The sequence below is a fragment of the Branchiostoma floridae genome, chromosome 2, assembly GCF_000003815.2.
Source record: "Branchiostoma floridae strain S238N-H82 chromosome 2, Bfl_VNyyK, whole genome shotgun sequence".
Classification (NCBI taxonomy): domain Eukaryota; kingdom Metazoa; phylum Chordata; class Leptocardii; order Amphioxiformes; family Branchiostomatidae; genus Branchiostoma; species Branchiostoma floridae.
This window is the reverse complement of record NC_049980.1, coordinates 25,315,566-25,336,860: the sequence shown is the minus strand read 5'-3', so window position 1 is coordinate 25,336,860 and position 21,295 is coordinate 25,315,566. Positions and strand designations below refer to the sequence as shown.

The 21,295-nt window shown below is 39.4% G+C and overlaps 2 protein-coding genes across 2 annotated transcripts in view; one reads left to right on the top strand and one right to left on the bottom strand.

Moving 5' to 3' along the window:
• LOC118410123 (protein DEK-like) overlaps nt 1-8,428 on the bottom strand; it is a gene marked incomplete in the record, with an annotated part of 11,260 nt that extends 2,832 nt beyond the window's left edge. The window contains 10 exon segments of the mRNA XM_035811644.1: nt 161-231; nt 4,844-4,958; nt 5,183-5,350; nt 5,472-5,592; nt 5,792-5,886; nt 6,111-6,187; nt 6,419-6,452; nt 6,685-6,797; nt 7,037-7,199; nt 8,242-8,428. Coding sequence (XP_035667537.1) covers nt 161-231; nt 4,844-4,958; nt 5,183-5,350; nt 5,472-5,592; nt 5,792-5,886; nt 6,111-6,187; nt 6,419-6,452; nt 6,685-6,797; nt 7,037-7,199; nt 8,242-8,286 — 1,002 coding nt within the window.
• A 3,935-nt stretch (nt 8,429-12,363) lies between these two features.
• LOC118410140 (E3 ubiquitin-protein ligase RNF144A-like) lies at nt 12,364-20,198 on the top strand. The gene is given in 10 exon segments (XM_035811671.1): nt 12,364-12,399; nt 13,543-13,700; nt 14,217-14,321; nt 14,702-14,762; nt 15,213-15,322; nt 15,664-15,699; nt 15,860-15,901; nt 16,356-16,505; nt 16,727-16,816; nt 17,165-20,198. Coding segments are annotated over 9 exon segments (882 nt in total). The 5' UTR covers nt 12,364-12,399; nt 13,543-13,571; the 3' UTR covers nt 17,324-20,198.
• Nucleotides 20,199-21,295: the final 1,097 nt, after the last annotated feature.

The window sequence follows — 21,295 nt, the reverse complement described above, 5'->3', positions numbered from 1 at the left end:
ATCATCAATTTTATGCCTGAATTACTCAGTGTAGCTTCAATAAAAATGTATAACATCCATTTCCATTAATTCAAGTGTGGAAAAGAGGATCTACATAACAGATGCAGTGGATTTTTAAAAGCCAATTATCCAAATGTTCAACACAAAGGAAATGTCTCACCGTTGGAGGTTTCTTTATTTTCTTGGCCAAGGGTTCATCATCAGACTCATCATCTGAGCTGACTTCCACAGCTGCAATGTGAAAGAAAGCAATGGTGACACTAGGTACATGGCTAATTGTGTACATTCTTAAGAGTCATTGCACGAGAAAACCAGGCAGAGGCCGGAAGATGGGGGTCGGCCAAATCGACTCAAACTTTTTATGTGTGATAGGTATGTGGAACTATGAACAGCCATATACTTAAAACCCTCCAGCTATTTTTCGTTATGGCGTTCTGGGACCCCCCCAAAGACCCTCCAAAATCCAACAATTCTTGCCTGAAAATTACTGACATTTCGATGGCTATTCTGAAAAATCTAATTAAGGTACGAACAAAAGTTTTGCATTTTCATATAGCATGGGTTCTAAAGTGATACAGACCAGAAGTTGAAGATAATGCATTAAAGTGAAGAGGGTGTGCTAGGGGGTTACCTGAACCATTGAAGGCAGAATTTTTGTCACTGTAAATTTTAGTCATTTTTAAGGCGCAATAAAATCTATACCCAGCGGGTCTGGTGAATGGTTTTAATGTTGATAGAGAGAGGAACATCTACTCATTCAAAAACAATCGTCGTCTAATTGGGCCATACATAACGCGAGCCGTGAGAGGGGGGTCTATATGGGGATTTTTCGGGTTTTGGTCTTTAGTAAATCGGGTGATTTTATTACTCTATGGGGCGTAAGTCATGGCGAATGTTTGCGAAGTTGTTTGTGAACCATGCATAACTGTCAAAATATCATGATTGATAGGCAATATTAATTTGGGCTCCATATGGGGGATTTGGGGATACTATAAAATTAACTTTGCTGATTTTATACATTTTTACTGTTACTTTTTAATATTATCAAACTGGTATCTGTTCCTAAATTACTTGTTCATACCAGCTATGTTGTGCATAATGAGAAGGCTCTACATGGGGGTTACCAGGACTCCACAAATGTGTGTGTTTCATAGAAAGGGCACATGGATGCAGATATACTTCATGCATATTAAAAAAAAACATTGAACAAGACCAGAACAAAGGTCAAGATTAATGCTTTTGGGGATGGATACGTGTACATTATACTTTTTTTCATCAATACGGCTGCACTATAGGTACTGCTATAGACAAACAGCATTACATCAATGGATTGTTAATATGCCTGACTATCCATTCACCAATATAAGGTCATGCTGATTAGGGAACTGATGTAACTTGGCTAATAAAAAAATGGCCGAAAAAATTTGCATCCATTATGGTGAGGTGGTGTGGTCAGGAAAGCTGAAGAAATGACAGAGTATGATATACCAAACAACAGATTCTTGATTTTCGTTCTTTCACATCTTCTCGTTTGACCTTGGAATTGATGTTGGCAATCCAAGTAATTAGTCACATTTACGTTTGCCGATGTGTTTGCAATCTACGGCATATATTTGCTCATTTTGTAGCTGTTTTGTACGAATTACAGTATGGTTTGAATCTTAATGTTTTTTCTGACAATAAAAAAAGCTTATAATTGATGTGCACACCACAAGCCAAAAACAAAGTCTTCGATGAATCATCTACAAAGAACAACATGAGATTTAAAAAATCTGATTAAACATTTAGCTGTAATTGCTAACAGACCCTGGTCGCCTGGTCACCCTGCACCAAAAACAAAGTCTTTGACGAACCATCTACAAAGAACAACATAAGATTTAAAAAATCTGATTAAACATTTAGCTGTAATTGCTAACAGACCCTGGTCGGACCTAATACTAGACATATTGCAATTGGGTACAAAATCTCTTGAAAGCACTTTCTTTTTACATTTTTTGGTGAAAAGGCAATCTGCACATGTATGAGCATGTGCCTTGGATAGTTTCCAATACCTGTATGAAACGAAGTACAGGGCTCGAAATACCACCTGCATATGCAGGTTAGTGCAGGTAAAATTGGAGCTGTGCAGGTATTTCTGGTGTCTACCTGCACCTTAGCTGCACTGGGCCATGTACTGGGTTTTATACATCAATGCCTTATGGTTCAGGTGTATATGGATTGTTATTAGCTGCATTGACTGTTACCACCTATAGTATAGAGTGTATAAAAGAAAAAAAAATAGCAATGGTTCCTGAACAATTTTGGTACTTCCTGAATTCAGAGTGGTGCAGGTCAAATCTGTCTGGTGCAGGTAATTTCAATGTTACCTGCACTAGTGCAGGTATGCAGAAAAAAGTATTTCGAGCCCTGAAGTGTCATGTAGCCTATAACGGGCAGATCCAAATGGCCTGAGTTTTAGTCACTTTATCTTTAATGATTCAAGGCCGTTGGACATTGCCAGTGCAGTCAAGTTTACGTCTTTATACATGACAAGATGAATGTAGTCAATGCTAGTATATACAGTCAAACCTGTATTAGCGGCCACCTGGCCATAGTGACCACTTTTTGTCGGTCCCTTGGATTCGTAATGATTAAGAAATAGGCTTAGCGGCCACCTGTCCAACGCGGCCACGGCCACATGATTTCCGGTCCCGTTGATACAGAAACATTGCCTATTGCAACCATACTGCAGCCTTATGTCACCCTGCACCGAGTTTGAAATTGTAGTTTGCGAGGATTTGGAGTTCCTGACAGGGTCATTTTGGCGGTAGCAGAAGGTATGCATGCCTTGAGCATTAAAGTGCAAGTCTTTGTCGGTGAGTCGGTGACTTTACGGATCGAGACAATGTTACTTGGTGAGAAAGATCATTTGTAGCTTGCTCATGGTCAATTGATCAACATTTTCTCTATAGTGGCCACCTGTCTATAGTGTCCATATTTCTCCAGTCCCTCGAGGGGCCGCTATAGACATGTTTGACTGTAGTGTGTTGCAGTGCCTGCCACTCGCCTTCCTCTTCTATCCATCTAAGTTAATTGACTCCATGTTAGTGACCACAAATTGTGTGCTGTCATACTGGCTCTGTGCTACTCAAAGGCTTGTACAATATTGTAACCTGCTTGGCTGTAATATTGTAATTTGTTACTTTAATCTATTCTTTCGTAGCGTCATTTTGACAAAAGTGCTATATCACCACTTAAACAAAAGTGAACTGTCTTTTGAATTTGCGTCTCGGCAGTTTACTTGATACTAAAGGGGTTCTATATGTAAAGGGTTCGTCATAGATTTTGTTTTTGGTTTGTCCTTATGGTAATGAATGAATAGCAATTGATGTACAGCACTTTGTAACCTAAACTGTGCGCTATAGTATACCGTAGTTGATAACAAAGTACAATGTACATGTAGTCATCATTTGAATAGCATTATTGAATATTGACATGATAAAGGCTACTTTTTCCGGCCATTTCTGTATTTGTATACTCATATCAGTTCCACAAATCAGCATGACCTTATAGTGGTGAATGAATAGTCAGGCATATTAACAAACCATTGATGTAATGCTTTTTGTCTATAGCAGTACCTATAGTGCACTCATATTGATGAAAAAAAAGTATAATGTACATGTATCAACCCCAAAAAGCATTAATCTTGACCTTTGTTCTGGTCTTGTTCTATGATTCTCAATAATAAGACAATATGTATGAAGTAGATCCGCCTCCATGTGCCCTTTCTATTAAATGGTATCACATTTGTGGAGTCCTGGTAACCCCCATGTAGAGCCTTCTCATTATGCACGACATAGCTGGTAGGTACAAAGTAATTTAGGAACAGATACCGGTTTAATAACATTAGAAAGCAACAGTAAAATGTATAAAATCAGCAAAATTAATTTTATAGTATCCCCAAATCCCCCATATGGAGCCCAAATTAATATTGCCTATCAATCATGATATTTTGACAGTTATGCATGGTTCACAAACAACTTCGCAAACATTCGCCATGACTTACGCCCCATAGAGTAATAAAATCACCCGATTTACTAAAGACCAAAACCCGAAAAATCCCCATATAGACCCCCCTCTCACGGCTCGCGTTATGTATGGCCCAATTAGACGACGATTGTTTTTGAATGAGTAGATGTTCCTCTCTCTATCAACATTAAAACCATTCACCAAACCCGCTGGGTATAGATTTTATTGCGCCTTAAAAATGACTAAAATTTACAGTGACAAAAATTCTGCTTTCAATGGTCCAGGTAACCCCCTGGCATACCCTCTTAACTTTAATGCATTATCTTCAACTTCTGGTCTGTATCACTTTAGAACCCATGCTATATGAAAATGCAAAACTTTTGTTCGTACCTTAATTAGATTTTTCAGAATAGCCATCGAAATGTCAGTAATTTTCAGGCATAAATTGTTGGATTCTGGAGGGTCCCTGAGGGGGGTCCCAGAACGCCATAACGAAAAATAGCTGGAGGGTTTTAAGTATATGGCTGTTCATAGTTCCACATACCTATCACACATAAAAAGTTTGAGTCGATTTGGTCGACCCCCATCTTCCGGCCTCTGCCTGGTATTGCCTGGTTTTCTCGTGCAATGGCTCTTAAACACTCAAATCAGTCTTTTTCAATTTCTGATTTTTAAGACACCAAATTTATTTTATGTGACTTTATATGAACTTATCAAGGACTTCAGTTCTGTATAAACTTGTACTGTTTTTGAAGAATATCAAATCTGCTATTGTCTGGCTTGTTTGTCTCTATTTCCAAGCACTTCAAGAAAAACCTGAGGTTTACCAACACACCTGGCTTCTTCTTGGGTGTTGGTTTCTGCATTTTCACCTTCAGTTGTTTCTTTGGTGTCTTTTTGGGTGTCTTTTTTGGAGTCTTCTTGGGGCCATCTGCCTTTCTCTTCTTGGGCTGAGTAATGGAAATGTTTAAATTCATAAACAATAATGTAACACACATGAACAATAATGTAATACACTGGCAAGGCACAGGCATTTAATTTGTATTCGTCAGACCTTAAAACATGGAGAGTGAGAGAGGTTTTTTTAATCATTATAAAATATCTGGTTGTTGACATACAGTACTTCATTTTTTCCTATGATTGAGATTAACTCATTCAATTCTATCAATGCTACCTTTACTTCCTCCTCCTCCTCCTCCTCCTCCTCATCACTGGAATCATCATCATTCTCTACTTCCTCCTCAGATGTTGCTTTCTGTTTTCTCCTCTTCTTCTTCCCACCTTCCGCTTTGCCCTCTCCTTTCTTCTTCCTGGTTCTTTTCTTCTTGGGCTGTGGGATAGCCTATAAAGCAAGACAATTACAAAATAAGTCCTGATTTCGAGGTTCTGTAAAAGTAAAGATTTTCCAACTCAGCTGTAGGTATGCACACAATTTCATTACATAAATTAGACTCCAGACTCACCTTTCCAGATGACACTGGCTCCATGAGAAATTCCATCAGTTTCTCCACCAACTCATCCCTGTTCCCCTTCTTCTCGATGTCTAACGTGTCACAGAAGTACTTCAAGGCTGCAACAGTGTACCTGATAGGGAAACAATGAAAAGTCAGCTCTTGGAATACAGTAACAATCTAATGACAACAAATAAGCCATATATCCCTTCCCATCATGAAGTTATCTTGGTATGTACATATCTACCTACAATGTAGGAAATGAGGTTGTGAAGTATATTTGTGAAGGATTTTTTTGGAATTTTTTAAAAATAGAACATAATCAGACAAACCTCAAAATCTGTTCCTTCTTCTTCTCATATTCCTTGGAATCCTTCTCGAAGTCAAAGCCATTGAACTGACGTATGTGTCTCTTGACGACAGTTGCCTGTAATAGAATATGTACATATATCAGAAAACACCATGAAAAAAAGATTGTCGAGAATAAAATTGTGGGACCTACATAAAAATTTAAAAACTTTTGTTTCTATTAACAAGTAATATCATGCTTAAAGTCCCATGTTCTAAGCCACCTTTATTAGCTTTACAGCATTTTGTTATGATGTGAACTTAAAGGAGCAAACAGAGAACATAAAGACAAAGTCTACTCACTGATCCTCCCTTGTTAAACAAAATTCTGTGCAGAGGCTTCAGGTCCTCTGACTTGTTCCGTTGTAGCTGCCATTCAACTGCACATAACAAGCAACAGGAGAACAACACGCAAGGGTTAACCTCATCGCTAGACAACTCTGCAGCAGACGAAATGCCAATTTCATATCTGCCAAAATTGATGTTCATCTGATGGCAACATTATGGGCTCAGTGCACTATCGGTATCTCTGACTCACTGAACAGTCTGCATTTAGAGAGACTGCTAAATGAACTAGACACTACTGAACAGGAAAACTAGAGGTGACCTACCTCTCTCAATCTCACCAAGTTTAGTTCCCTTGCCCTTGAAAAATAAAAAGTAAGATGTTAGTCTATTAGCTCCTGTTGCTTGTGACATCTTGTGATGTCTATGGACATGTACAGTCCAGTGAACAGCATGTTCTCCAGACTGACCCAATGTACATCCTACATTATCAACATAGTAGTACTAACACTTTCTATGTCTGAGTCTACAAATCAACATCTCTTCAAAGCCTTTAGGCTCTTGGTAGCAAACTGCAAGACTTCCAGCAAACCTCTGGAATCTTGAACTCTTCCTTAGGGGTGGTGGTGACCTCCACCTCAAGTCGTTCTGTTTTCTTCCGTTGTCTCTTCCCTTCCACCACTGGGTCCTTCTCTAAAAGGCCAACTGGTAACACAAACAAACAAAGTTGTATTTACCATGACATCTTGACTTCATTGTCATACTCATCAACAGCCTTCTCCCTCCTAAAATAGTCAATGGCACCAAAATTTGTATTGGTTATTGGGTTGAGCATCACTTACAAGGAGGAAGTGAAGTGCAGGAGTAGCTAGTAAAAAAACTTTTCATTCTAACATCAAGAAATCTTCACTTCTCATTTCGCACTTGTATGTAACCCCACTTACCTAGCTCCTCATCACTACTTTCTTCATCCTCATCTGCATCTTCTTCCTTGGGTGCTTCCTTCTTGGGTGTATCCTTCTTGGGTGTATCTTTCTTGGGTGTATCTTTCTTGGGCGAAGCTGCCTTCTGTGGACTCTTCTGAGGACTTGCTGTTGGTGTTACGTCCTGCATGAACATACATTCAAATTCACAAGTAAGTGATTTCAGTCCAATAGAATTTAACAGAGCTATGGTAGGGCTATGTGAATTTACTCCTTCTTTGGTTATCAGACTATAGTCAGATATAGTCAACTTCATCTCCAGAACTCTCACTTTGACTCTAAGTAATGATCTTCATCCAATATATTGTTGTCGATGAATTCACTGACTTCTTCAGTTGCCTTTCTCGGCAGCAAGTAGAAAGTGATGTTTATGCACTCTCCAACCAGAGGTTGGTGGGGAAATCATGACTTTTTGCTTATATGACGTCTTTTTTTTTGTCAACAAGCCAACAGAAACAAACAACATTAAACAAGGTCTGCTTGGAAAGTAGTGTTTGTGTACCCAAGGAGGTTGAAAAAAGGACATATGGTGTACGTACAATAGCGCCCCCTAACGACAAGCTCACCATTGGCAAGCTTTTTAGCTTTGAGCAGTACCAGCAACGCCTGCATATCTTTTGTCCACAAATCTGTATCTACAACCCGACAATATTTACCCTGTAGGGCACATGTGGAACTGAAATGTATACGTCGACAATATAGTATATTCGCTGATACATATTCAACTAATAAGATAAGTTCACCCCGATCTATAGTTTGTATAACTGCTATGCGTCCTGACGATTTGTGACATAAATTATTTTGTGGCGGAAAATGTAACCATTTCAAGTGCCACACAAAGTTGCGATATATATCAAGACGACAGCTACTACCTTTTGAAAACTAGTGCACTAATAATTTTACATATCATTCACTGTTATTGATACAAATTATGAAAGACACAGGCGTCATTTTGGAAGCCCTAATGAACAATGGCTTTTGTTGGGCGGTGCTGAAGCGTGCGTTTCGTGTGCAGGTTGTACGCATGCAGGTACGAATGGGGGCCGAGGAGCACATTTGAATGAGAAACTCATAACCCATTAGGGATGTAACTAAGCAAATATGAGCTGGTTCTAACCTACAACTACATGACAACCAGAAGAAAGTCAAAGTTAGTCTGAATTCACCTCAGTTGGGGAGTCAGAGGACCCGTTTTCGCTCTGCTCAGACATCGCGTTCACACCTTCCAGATTACAAAGATGGCGGCCACAAAATTGGCGGGAAACGAAACTAAAGCTGACCAATCATAGTCCGTCATATAAATTTCAACTTTTCTCCCCGTTGGTGAGGTATTTATCCTCCCTTTGTAAATTAAATGTAGTCAAACAACGAGATATTACGAAAGTACCAACATATCTATCGTTATAATGATAAAACGCGAAAGAAAACATAGTTTTTCAGGATCATACACATCTCGCCAATCCTCGTCAGCTTGAAAACTATGATGCGAGAATTCGCGAGAGGAGGTCACTTCCGGTTCCTTGGTCACTTCCGCCGTGGAATGTTTGGGAGTTGCGATCTAAGAAACTTGCGAGTGGTAACGACATCAATTTGGACGGCACTTCGGCGTTTTTGTGGAATTGGAGCCCCCATGTAAGTGTGGGAAGAAACATTAGACATGTGTATATTTCTGGTTTTCTTAGGTTTATTTATTTGTTGTTGTTTCCGTCTTTTTATGTCATTTTTTCACCACTGAATAATTTGATCAGATAACCTCCCTGGTCAGATGAAATTTTCATGTAAAAGACTCGGTGGACCACCTACGATATTTTTTTAGACTCGAGAATGCTGTATATGCAAGTGGGTTGTGGTGGTTAATGATAAGTAGGTAAATCACTTTGCCACTACAGAATTTGTTCCTTCCACAGTACAGCGGATCGATGTAGCATAATTTGAAACTTCAGGGTACATTTGTCTTTCCTTCCTCATTCCCTGGTTAATTACGTGCGTCCACGTACGTCGGGTTCGGACCAGATGAGTGGAGGACGGTCACCTGCTGACCTTTGGGTGGGCGGGAAACACGTCAATATGATGCAGGACGGAAAGGTTAGGTTCCTAGAAAAAGCACAAAGTCACAAAAGCAAAGGTTAGCCATTGACGTGGAAACATAATCTTTGTCCAACACATGCGCAAATGATGTTAGGTGAACAGGCTGGTGTGGATAGCTGATGAGTCATGATGCTGTCCTGACATTTAAAGAGCAACACCTGTGGTCAGGTGCAGTGGTCATCACTATGGTCAGGTGCAGTGGTTATCCCTATGGTCAGGTGCAGTGCTTGGCCCTACATGCTGCCGTCAGGTACGGTGAGCACGAATCCAGCTATTACCAGATAAAAGTGGGAATGTCCTAGCTATTGACAGAATGTTCCAACTAATGGTGGAATGGAATTTAGTCAAAATTATCTTATTGACAAGAAAAGGCCAGACAGCATAGAAGCACTGAAATTCATTAGAATGATTCAATCAGTAAGCATAACTACGTCCATGTTCCTGTAGTCATAGACCTTAGAAGTTAGATGAGACGAGTATTATTGTATAAATTGATTTTGCCTTGTATCGTGTACAAATATCATGCAATCAAGTTCATTCATTCATGTATGATAACATCCTTGGAAGGAGGAAGAAATGTCAATTACGTCTTATTTATAGCACCATCTTTCAGTTCATCCCTCAATGTTAGGTTTATAATTATATAAATCATAATCATGGTTAGCGCTGACAGGATCATGAGTTTACTAGTATTTGCCATATTATCAAAGGCTGTAAGGTACACCCCAATTGGTTGTATTCAAAGGCTTCTGAATGGACCCTAACGATTCCTGTCAAAAGCACAAAATATTCTTATTGACAGGAATATCCAGTAACAAAAGTGCTTATTGATAGGAACATCAAATTGGTCAAATTGGCATGAAGAAGTACATTATGATATACATATGATTTAATTTTATATCCTGAGTCAGGGATGTGTATGGATATGAATCATATGATTCGAGTTAGATGGTTGATTATCACGACTTTGTTTTTTTTTTAAATCACTGTCAGGGGTGATTTGCCTTGGGTAAGGGAACTGAACAGTCCTTTCGAGATGTAGGTCAATTGTGAAAGCTGGCAGTCTTCACTTAGGAGTGCATTGTCCTCCAAGTTGGTCTGTACAGCTAATCAAACCTACAGAGAGGAGCAGGTCTTATGAATTGCATCGTGCCATAATGTGATTACAGCAAAGTGTTGATGATAAACATCTCCCAGTAAAAACCCATTATGAATGCCCCTATCTGACCTTTGCATAAGTAATCCACTAAAGGGGATCCGCAGGTCAATCCGCCATGCAAATTGATGGTGGTCGATTATAGTTCAGGGCCTAAAACTTCAAGATTTTTTTCCTGGTCAAATGGGTAGAAATCCTGGCAGTTTTGAGGTGGGTGTGACAGGGGAGGGTTTCTACTTTGTGATTAGGGCCAAAAAGCTGAGTTTGTGTGGTTTTCAGGGGGTATAAAGTTGGGACTTTTTTGTCCTAGCACATGGCCTCCTCACTGGGTTGTGGTGCGGTTTTGAGGTCATGGGTCAATCTTTCAGTTTCCCGGAAGTTCTCACCGTTAGATTCATGCCGAAATGTGGTTTTTCGGATAGCTGAGATGTCGGGCTTTCATATGAGGGTATGTTTGTGTGCCAGTAACGTCAGATAGTTGAGTTACTAACAGTTGCTTTCTCCTCTTTTTTTGTATAGGAACCCATTGTTTAGAGGCTGCAAATTGAATCACCTGCGGATACCCTGAAGTGTTCCAGGTATCACCCTGCCCTCCCCCTTTTTAGCTATTTTGGGGCTGAATACACCTCCATATGTGTGAAATATGGTCCCAGGGGACATGCCATGCTAAATTTGTTGAGAATTTCCTATATTTTAGCTGTTTTTATTTCACTGGTGTGCTAAAGGGCACTGCTTATAATGGAAATTGCCATTGGTGTAAAATGACTTGAGAGGGAGGATGGACTCTAGAGTCTATCACTCTTCCATTTGACCTGTATTCTATTGGCAATTGCGAAAGTAATTTATGAATAGTCCAAAAGAGTTCGGTTGGACTTGAACCACGTTACTTGGCAACGTCCCAGGGGAGGAGCCGCGAAAGCGGTCCAGCTCCTGGATACAGGAGGTGTGTTTCTATGCCCCATTATCTTGTGTTTTGCTAACTTTTTGGGGATGTTAGCATGATGTTAGCATGTGGCAGGTACCATGACAGCATACCAGAGTCTGTCAGTGCCATTTTCAGCACAAAAGATTAAGAAAGTGGTGTGTGCATTGAGTGAAATTGGCTTTGACCTACTTTTATTAAATGCCCAGCACACACCTTCTGAAAGTCCCTACAAAGCCTCTGAAACAACACTTCATGACCAAATTTCAGGTCTCTGTCATTGTAGAGGCAGTCTCTGTGTGTCAGAGTGACTAGCTTTTGGCATTTCTTGGCCTACATATGCCAGGTTTCTTGAAAACAGCTCTTGATATATATGCCCTGCCCCCCCCCCCCCTCAGACTCTGATGGCAGCCATGATACCTGTTATAAAAGTGAGTCCCAGGGGAGTATAAATCATTGAAATTCTTTCATACTTTGGATAATATGTGACAACCCCTGTCTCCATTGTATGATAAAACTTTTTTTGTAAAAATCTGAACTTGGGCTCTGTGAAGGGGATCCGCAGGTCAATCCGCCATGCAAATTGATGGTGGTCGATTATAGTTCAGGGCCTAAAACTTCAAGATTTTTTTCCTGGTCAAATGGGTAGAAATCCTGGCAGTTTTGAGGTGGGTGTGACAGGGGAGGGTTTCTACTTTGTGATTAGGGCCAAAAAGCTGAGTTTGTGTGGTTTTCAGGGGGTATAAAGTTGGGACTTTTTTGTCCTAGCACATGGCCTCCTCACTGGGTTGTGGTGCGGTTTTGAGGTCATGGGTCAATCTTTCAGTTTCCCGGAAGTTCTCACCGTTAGATTCATGCCGAAATGTGGTTTTTCGGATAGCTGAGATGTCGGGCTTTCATATGAGGGTATGTTTGTGTGCCAGTAACGTCAGATAGTTGAGTTACTAACAGTTGCTTTCTCCTCTTTTTTTGTATAGGAACCCATTGTTTAGAGGCTGCAAATTGAATCACCTGCGGATACCCTAAATGCTTGTGAAACAACTGAGGGAGAAACCATTGTTGATATCTTCCCAAATAACAGATTTTTGTATTATTTTTTTTCTAGTATGAGAACTAAAGGGGACTGAGGCCATGATGTTTCAGCATGTGATGTCTCAGGCAAGTATACATCAATGCATAAAATTATATACTTAGTCAATATAACTGCTTTGTATTCACCTTCCCAAAATGATATTTGAACGTTTGTATACTGGAAACACGTAGGGGCCTGGAATATGTATTGTTTGTACTTGCAGTAATTGTTGGAGCTCTTGGAAATTTAGTAACTCTTGTGACTTTAATACTGTCATGTCCATGACTTTTCTTGAATGCATACAAATACATGAATTGGCCTACAAATCATATTGATCTTTTGTCTAAGGTCCTTAGGAGTAATCTGGTAGTACATGCAGTACATCATGCAGCAGCTGTTTGATTAAATCATCCATTTTGATTCTGCCAGTACCAGTAATAGTTGAACCAAGCACGGTTATTGCCATACAACTTATCACTTTAGTATTTTACTTTAGAATATTGTCAAAAATGTGTGGACTGGAGTCATCTAACAAGGAGCTTTTATATCTGATATAAAAGCTCCTTGCATCTAAGTAAACACTGTCAGTGTGTTGCTGATTCTATAAATACTTTGTTGTGTCACTGTTAGTCCCTTCAGGGGAGTCACTCTGTGTAATAAATGATAGATGGGTGTTCCTAAGGACGTAGCAATCTTTGAAAAGAAGTCACGAAGTGTGTCAAATTTGTCACTGGTCAATCTGGTCTATGAATAATGAGAGGAAATTGGCCTCATGGTTGCACCTATGCATATTGTAGAGAAAGCACTGCTGTACAGGTGTTACCTTATTTTTCAATGTCAGTTGAAGTGCCTGTAGTAGCTACTGAGGCATACAGAGAGACTTGGTCGAATGCCAACATGAAAAAATTAATGAAGCCAGTACACAGTGATTACAGAAGACAATTGTGCGGTAATATTTCTCAATGGAGCTTGCACTATTGATTGCGTATAAATCATAAATGATTTGTGCTGGATTGTTTGGAAAGTATCTTAGGTTATGCATCGGTACTTGCACAATTGATCACTGATCAAACATACATGGTTTGGTCTGGTTTGTTTGAAATATATTCTTGGCCAGGCTTCAGGTAATACCAGTTTACATGATCGCATGCTAGGATTGAAATTACAGGCATGTGATCCTCATGGTTTGCTCATCGCATCAAATATGTTTTATACATTGTCTTTTAAAGGAACAGTCCAAGCCTAGAGAACTGTGAACATGGCTGTGAGTAACACGGAGGGGGACCTGTCTATCGACCCAGCAGTCAGCTGTAAACTGTGTCTCACAGAACAGACACTGTCGGACATGTTTGAGCTCAAACAATGTGGATGCTCCTTCTGTACTGCAGTAAGTACAAAAGATTAATCATCTGATGATCCACCTATGCCGCTATCATTTATTTTCAGTTCAGTTCAATTGTGTTTTTGTTAGAGATATGCAGTATTTGCCAAACACATAAATATGACACTGTTAAGTTGTACATATACGTGATTGCAACATAGTACATACATGTAGTTCATACAGGGCAGGTTTGTTTGTGTGCTTCTAAGAATAAATGTCCTTTTCTTTGGAAGGTAAAAAGTATATCAGGAGCTGTGCAAAAGTACTTTAATACATCTACATAGCATCTTTCTTTTAGAACAATGTAAATTGTTGACAAAGTCAGGTACAAACAATGAAATTTTGTATGTATGAAATTTCTGCAACAACCTTAGGAAGGTGACCATTGATAGGTGGCATATTGCCTGAAGTTTTTACTTTGTCAGTTTGTCTTTGATAAAGGTTAGAGCACAGTTAATGATCTTAAACATGTTTATTTCTTGCAATGATTGAAGATTATGTGTCTATGTCTGTTGTTTATAGTGTATGAAGCAGTACATCCAGGTGATGGTTAGGGAAGGCACTGTTCTTGCCCTGACCTGCCCAGATGCCTCCTGTCTTAAACAAGGCACATTGGAAGCCTTTGAGGTGAGTCTGAGTTTGTTTACCATGCACACACCCACGTCAGCATAAGGGACAATGACTCACAGGGAAGATATGTGGTATAATCCAATGTACTTGAGATCAACATCTTTCTGTCTCACTCCCTGCTTGGCTCTTATGCAGATTTGGTATATGTGAACTAACCTATAGCAACAGGTCAGTAATATCCACACTTCCACTGCTTGTGTTGGACAGAAGGGAGTAGTCTGTACTTATAAAGTACGCTTAGTAACAGTTCCTTTTAATAGGCCTGCTAGATTTGGCATCATTACCTGCAGACTTCAAGTCAAATAAATGTCAACACATGTTACTTATTTCTGTTGGCAGTACACCAGTGCTGACATTGCCTTCCTTTGTTGTTGTAGGTGCAGAAACTTGTGGACCAAAAGCTGTATGATAGGTACTGTAAGCTGAAGTTTGAAAGAGGTAAGGAAATAGTTTATCATGTTGTGTTTCTATAAAACATCAATTTTTTTTCTCCTGCATATATGACTTTTAACGATAGCAAAATCTATGAAGGACACTCTACCTGGAGTTTTAGGTGATGTGAGGTTCAACCGTTGTCTGTAGAATAAGGTGGAATTTATGATATAAGACTTTGTGGTGACTGGATTGTTTCACAACCTTTCCCAGCCAATGTTCTTATTGTAGTTTGTTTATATAGCATGAGGCTTTGTGTGACTGGATTGTGTTTCACAATCTTTCCCAACCAGTGTTCTTATTGTACTGTTTGTTTATATAATATGAGACTTTGTGTGACTGGATTGTGTTTCACAATCTTTCCCAGCCAGTACTTTTACTGTACTGTTTGTTTCTTTTCCTGATGAAATTTTCTGACCTTTGAATTGCCTTCCTTTTTCCATGGTAACCCCACAGAGGTTGATCTGGACCCCAGGAGAACATGGTGTCCACAGGCGGGATGTGAGACCATCTGCCACGTGTGCTCCAGAGACCCTTACCAGGCTTCTCCTGTCAAATGTCCCAAGGTAGATACTACCTACCTACATAGTAATAGATTCTAGTATCCAGTATTAGATTATACTGCTGGTTATACTGCACACCTTGATGTGCTTCCTAACACATTCTATCCAGGATTTCCTTGGTCTACCATGACCTCTGTTGCCTGACAATTTCAATTTTGTGAAATATTGACATCTTGAATGTAACATAACATGGCAGGGGGAATTTGCTTTTAGTTTTACTAGTATATGATTCTCATCAAAGTTTGATTGGTGTATCATACTGTGTACAAGTTGTGTTTTATGGCATTTGTAATTGTTATAATAAACTTTGCCATTTGATTCATCAACTCTCTTTTACTTTCCAGTGTGGTCTGAATTTCTGCTCAAGGTGTAAATTGAAGGTACTATGTAATCTAATTGTCATTATGTAAACATTGTAATTCTAAAAGCAAAATTGAGGTTTGTCATCTATGTTTTACACAATGCTTGCATTATGATGAGGTACAATGATTTGAAAATACATGTGATGTGATCTTCAACCAGCAGTTTTGTTCTCCCCAGTGGCACACAGACCTGTCCTGTGATGAGTTTGTCAAAAGTGGCGCTGGTGCTTCACTAGATTTGGGGTGAGTTTCTGTACAAGTTTGTCTCTACTCTAACTTCTCTTTAACATTGGGCTTTGTTCTCATTATAGATAGAAACAAGTTTCACTATTCAGGGCAAAAAAAAGATGTTGCAGTTATTTTTTTTATTTTTTAAATAGTAATAGTATGATAATATCTGTATGATATATTTAAACAAAGAAACTATCACATATAGTCACATGTAGCCTGATCCCACTACTCGGGCACTTTAAGGCCTGTGACAATTTTGGTCAAACATGAAATTCGAACCACTGCGTGACCTCAGGTAACCCCGCCGGGCCGGAGCGTTTTTAGAACGGTCCAATGTCAGTACCTAATGTTACATTGCGAAAACAGGAACTTACGATGCACGGGCCACACTAACTACTTTTCTTGAGACTTATTTATGTTTAATGTTAAAGATATTGATCTAGTATTTATCAAATATCGGCATAACTAGAAGCGGTTAACAAAAAGGCACCCCGCAGTGCCACCTGCCCATAGAGAGGGATGAGGGGTGTGCACAGATGATGTGTAAGAGATGCCGACATGTCTTCTGTTGGTACTGCCTTGCGTCTTTGGATGTAAGTAGTGTACCCCTTTTGGACTGTTTTCTCTTCTCATGTAGGCATTGCAGTGAACATTTACTGAATCAAATATGCTGTTGACTTTCCTTGTTTGTTTTCTTTATTTCTAATTGGTCGGATGAATCTTTGAAACTTGGCAATGATACATTGCTTTTTTGGCCTTCTCTTGTTTCAAGGAACTGCTTGCTCAGTGCTTCTCTCTGTATTTCTTTCTCCAGGATGACTTTCTCCTGAGGCATTATGACAAGGGTCCATGCCGCAAGAAACTAGGACATTCCAGGGCATCTGTCATTTGGTACAGGACACAGGTGAGTGTGTGCCCATCATTTTACTTCGGAAACTGCTTAACACTGACCAATTGATTCATCATGGTTGGAGGATATTTGTAGCTATTTAACTGTGGTGTGCAAATTTCAGCTCCCAAGTCATGCTTATTGGTAGTAAAAATGCTATAAAAGAGGATGATGATGATGTTCTCCTTTGGTATGTCAGTGAGGACCTTGACTTCAGTCGCCCTAGGAAGTCTGGGCATAGCTATGAAGAATCTGCAGATCATAATAGCATATTACCTCTGCCACAAGTGTAAAATACACTGAAGCTCATGTTTCTCCTCCAGAACTCAGCCCTGCTGAGTAACCTGTCTGTACTTTCCCCAGGTTGTTGGCCTGTTTGCTGGGTTTGGTATCTTACTCCTCGTGGCCTCCCCATTCCTCCTGCTGGCAGCACCCTGCCTGCTCTGTGGCAAGTGTATGACCAGCAAGGCTTGCAAGTCATGCTGCAGCGACGAAGTTCCAGACAACAACGTCGAGCTTTGACAAACTTTGGACAAACGGGAACATGCTGCTACACCCGTCATACAAATCTCTGCACTTGGTCCGCAGTGGTGCAATCTCTGTCGGGTCAAACCGACCTTATAATTTGGTGTTTTGGGTAAAACATTTATCTTGCAATAACCTTTCTATTTGAATTTTACAAACATGTACCCAAGACAAAGTGTAAAAAGATGATTATCCAAGTAAATTTACCATGTGTTTTACATGGTCTTGAAGCAGTAAAATCACTTGTTACTCTGCATAGATAACAAAATTGGCTGTCCGCCAATGATCATGTCTTGATGATGGATTCTATAGCTGCAAAACCTGGTAGCTTTTTAGCTCATGAAGTTTTGTTATGTCTATTTGTCTTATCAACATTGTGAAAGCATAGGAGAGTAAGTCTCTTGTGATGTGGCTACTTTTGTAATATTTCAGAGAGGCCTATTGTACATAAAACAACAGTATTTCCTGTCACTGGTACAGTATAGAGAGTACAGTATGTAACAGATTTACTCTTTGGGCAAAGATTGTTAGCCTGGGTACCATCTGATTTCTACTGAGGCTCCTTCTGTATCTGTATCTATATAGCCGGTATAACCGCCCTATGGCGTAACACACCAGCTTTTAAACATTTTTAGGGCAGCTATTGCAAGGAGCCCTGATAGAAATCGAATGGTACCCAGGGTAAAACATTGTTCCTGTAAGGAACCATTATATTATATATTGATGTCTCTACTCTAGATACAGGAAACACTACTCCAGGCTGTTTTCCACATCTGCCAGTTTGTCTGCAGATGGCAGATTACAAAAAAAATAACAAATGGTGCTTTTGATCTCTACTTTGGTATTGATGATTGAAAGCAAAATGTATCAAATTTTCTAGCTGTTTCTTGGTAATTGCAACATTTTTGCTGTATATTAGGAGGTAAATGTTTTGTCTATTCATTTTTTTTCTATCTAGGTTAAGTACAAGATAGAAGCTTACATGGAAACACCTAATTTCTAGTTTAAAACCTTTATAATGTGGTGTGAAACAACTTGCTGCTTGACGTCTAGTTTCGTGCACATATGAAAAAAAATTCTTTTTGTACCCTTTGGCTTTGCCCCTTCTTAGTCCTTCTCAGGTATGTTTAGTTGTGCCTATTCCATTTGCCAAAAACCTGTAGTTGGGAAATCTGTAAAACGTGTGCAGTCTTTCTTTCATTCTCAGCACTCTTGTTGGAATTCATAATCAAAATACAGTCTTCTTCTTCCATACCACAAGTATTTTTCCATAATTGTAGTGTATAGTGGATGCTTGGGTCCGATATCTTGCCTTCTCAGAACTCCACTTCTCAAGAAGATCAGACGTAAGCCTTAACCTTCAGCTGAGTGCAATACACCACCTTCGAATATCAAAACAATAATATAGGGTCTATGCTCTGTATTGTTAGAAGTTGTTTGAGTTCTAACTGATTCATAAGCAATACCACTGTAACAACACATGTATAGCTATGATGATGTACACAGGGTGTGTTTGCTTTGGTGTTAAAAACAAGGGTCTCCATGGTTGGCAAGTACATAAAAGCTCTGGCTCAAACCAACTTTCCACTTGCCCGAAATTTATACGATTTACTTGAACTTCTATGCAGTGAAGGATGCAGTCATACCTTCACTGCACAGTTCACTCACTCACTGCACAGTTGCAGCAAGGAAATCATTTCATTTTTCGGATAAAACAGCACTTAAAAGCATGTAACAACCTTAATACCAAGGAGTTGAGAGTCTTCCAGCTTGCTAAACTCTAGTCTGTGTAACACAAACTCCGCTATCCGGAGCTTGTAGGCTCCTCCCCGCGTGGCAATGTATGACGGGCCTAAGAAGCGTGATTAAATCAGGCTAGCTAAATTCATACTTTGTGTGGATGTCATGTACTTACAGGAAATGAGCATGATCTTGCTACATATCTTACTTAATGGGTTTCTGACAAGTTTCTTGGGCCGGTCGGTTGGATGAGCCACTGGGAGTGTGATTTACTCAATGTAGTTGACCAATATCTGCCGACCATTATCTATCCATGGAAAAATCCCAGGTCTCTGAGGCTACAGATGCAGTGAATCATTTGATGCTCCTTGCTGTTTTTGAAACTCATTGATTCACAACTGAGGAATGCCATTACATACATGTATAAACAAGCAAAACGAAAACTTCTGTAACAACTGTCAAATGCAGTATGTATGATTATTTCAATTTTCTATACTTCACCATTTATCCTTACAGCACAAGTCTTCATAAATGTAGTCTAGATGGTCTGTTTTCAACATGTTTATGCTGTAAATGTAAGGGACGTTGTGTAGTAGTGGAAGATCTTGCATTTTAGAAAAGTGGTGCAATGGACATTTTCTTCTGGGCATGGCTTAATTCCTGGTTGAGCATTGCCAAGCTGATCATATCACTTTAATGGTGTCTCCAGTCGTTCACCTGTCCATTACAGTTGATATAGTTTTGAAAACTTTGTGAATATGACTTGCCATATTCAACTTTCTTCCAATTCCATATTCATTCACATTCCACATAGTAGGCATTCCATCTTTGATCTGTACCCAAGGTTGGCAACTTGCTTAAACCAGTGGAGAGTGTTTTGCTTCACCAAGGTGTGAGTGAGTAAAGGATGAGCACAAGTGATGTATTCTCTGACTCTGTTAATCAAGAATGTTGATAATAGATTTACTTCCTTATTTGCATATATATGTGTACAAAAAAATAATGTTTGTTGATATTTATATATGCTACTTGTTGTACCTTTATGCACTTTGCTTCTCTGACTAGACAGTCCTCCTTTTTGGACCTTGACTTGAGTTGTGTGCTTATAATAAAGTGATATGGAAGCCTTTGGACTGAGTGTGGAATTCTTTACTGACGATGACTGTCATCTTGCATATTAATAGTGTATTACTTACAACAGAGAAAACATTGTAGCATTTAGGGGTGGGTACCAGTACAGAAAATTCAGGTCCTGAGGTTTGGTTCAGGTCCAAAGGATCAGGTCCCGGTCCGGACCTGAACCTGGACCTAATTCAGTATGTGAAAACTTGTGAATGGATAATACTCAGAACAATGGTCCATTTTGCTAAAAAGAAATCTGTGTGGTGTAGTATTTGACTCACACTGGCATTTTAAATAATCTCCAAGCAGATCTTGCTGTGGCAAATGGGAAGGAGCCGGCTAAACTCCTTCCCATTTGCCACAGCAAGATCTGCTTGGAGATTACATTTTAAAATCCCATGAGGCTAACTGCCTCTATACAATTGATTGTAAAACTTGGTAGCAATTACAATAAACTCTACTCTACTTTGCTCTTGTTAATTTCTTTAACCTGTCATCCCCAAACATGTGAATTTCTCCTCATATAACTACTTCAATTTTTAATAGGTCCAACATCCGGTCCACCGAATTTTTTATGGTTTTGTACTCAGGTACCCAACCCTAGCATTTGATGACCGTGTTTAGTCAAGCAGCTTTCATCAACGTTGATGAAAGCTGCTTGGTTTAATTCTGCAGACAAATGATAACGATTTTGAATGAGTGTTTGAAGGATATCACCTAGGAAACAGGATTTGCCTGTAATGCCAGAAATATTAGAAGATCATCTGTATTGGTAACGTTATATGGTTACAGCAAGGAGTGAGATTCATTCTGGATCAAAGTTGAACTGAAATTTCCTGCACAAAAATTGGACTAGCTCAAATTTTTGACTGTCTTTGTCAAGGAATGCAGAATTCAAATTGAAATCTTCTTTTACATTTAATATTATATGAAGATACCTGACTTGGGGCAGTGGGTCATAAGACTCATAAGTCATAGTCTCTACCAGACTCCGGATCGCTGGAAAATCGTAGAAATGGAACAAATAGAGAGGAATATAACCGGCCAGGGAAAGGGTCCTGATTGCTGCATGGTAACTACCAAGTACACCCCATACAACATTTACCT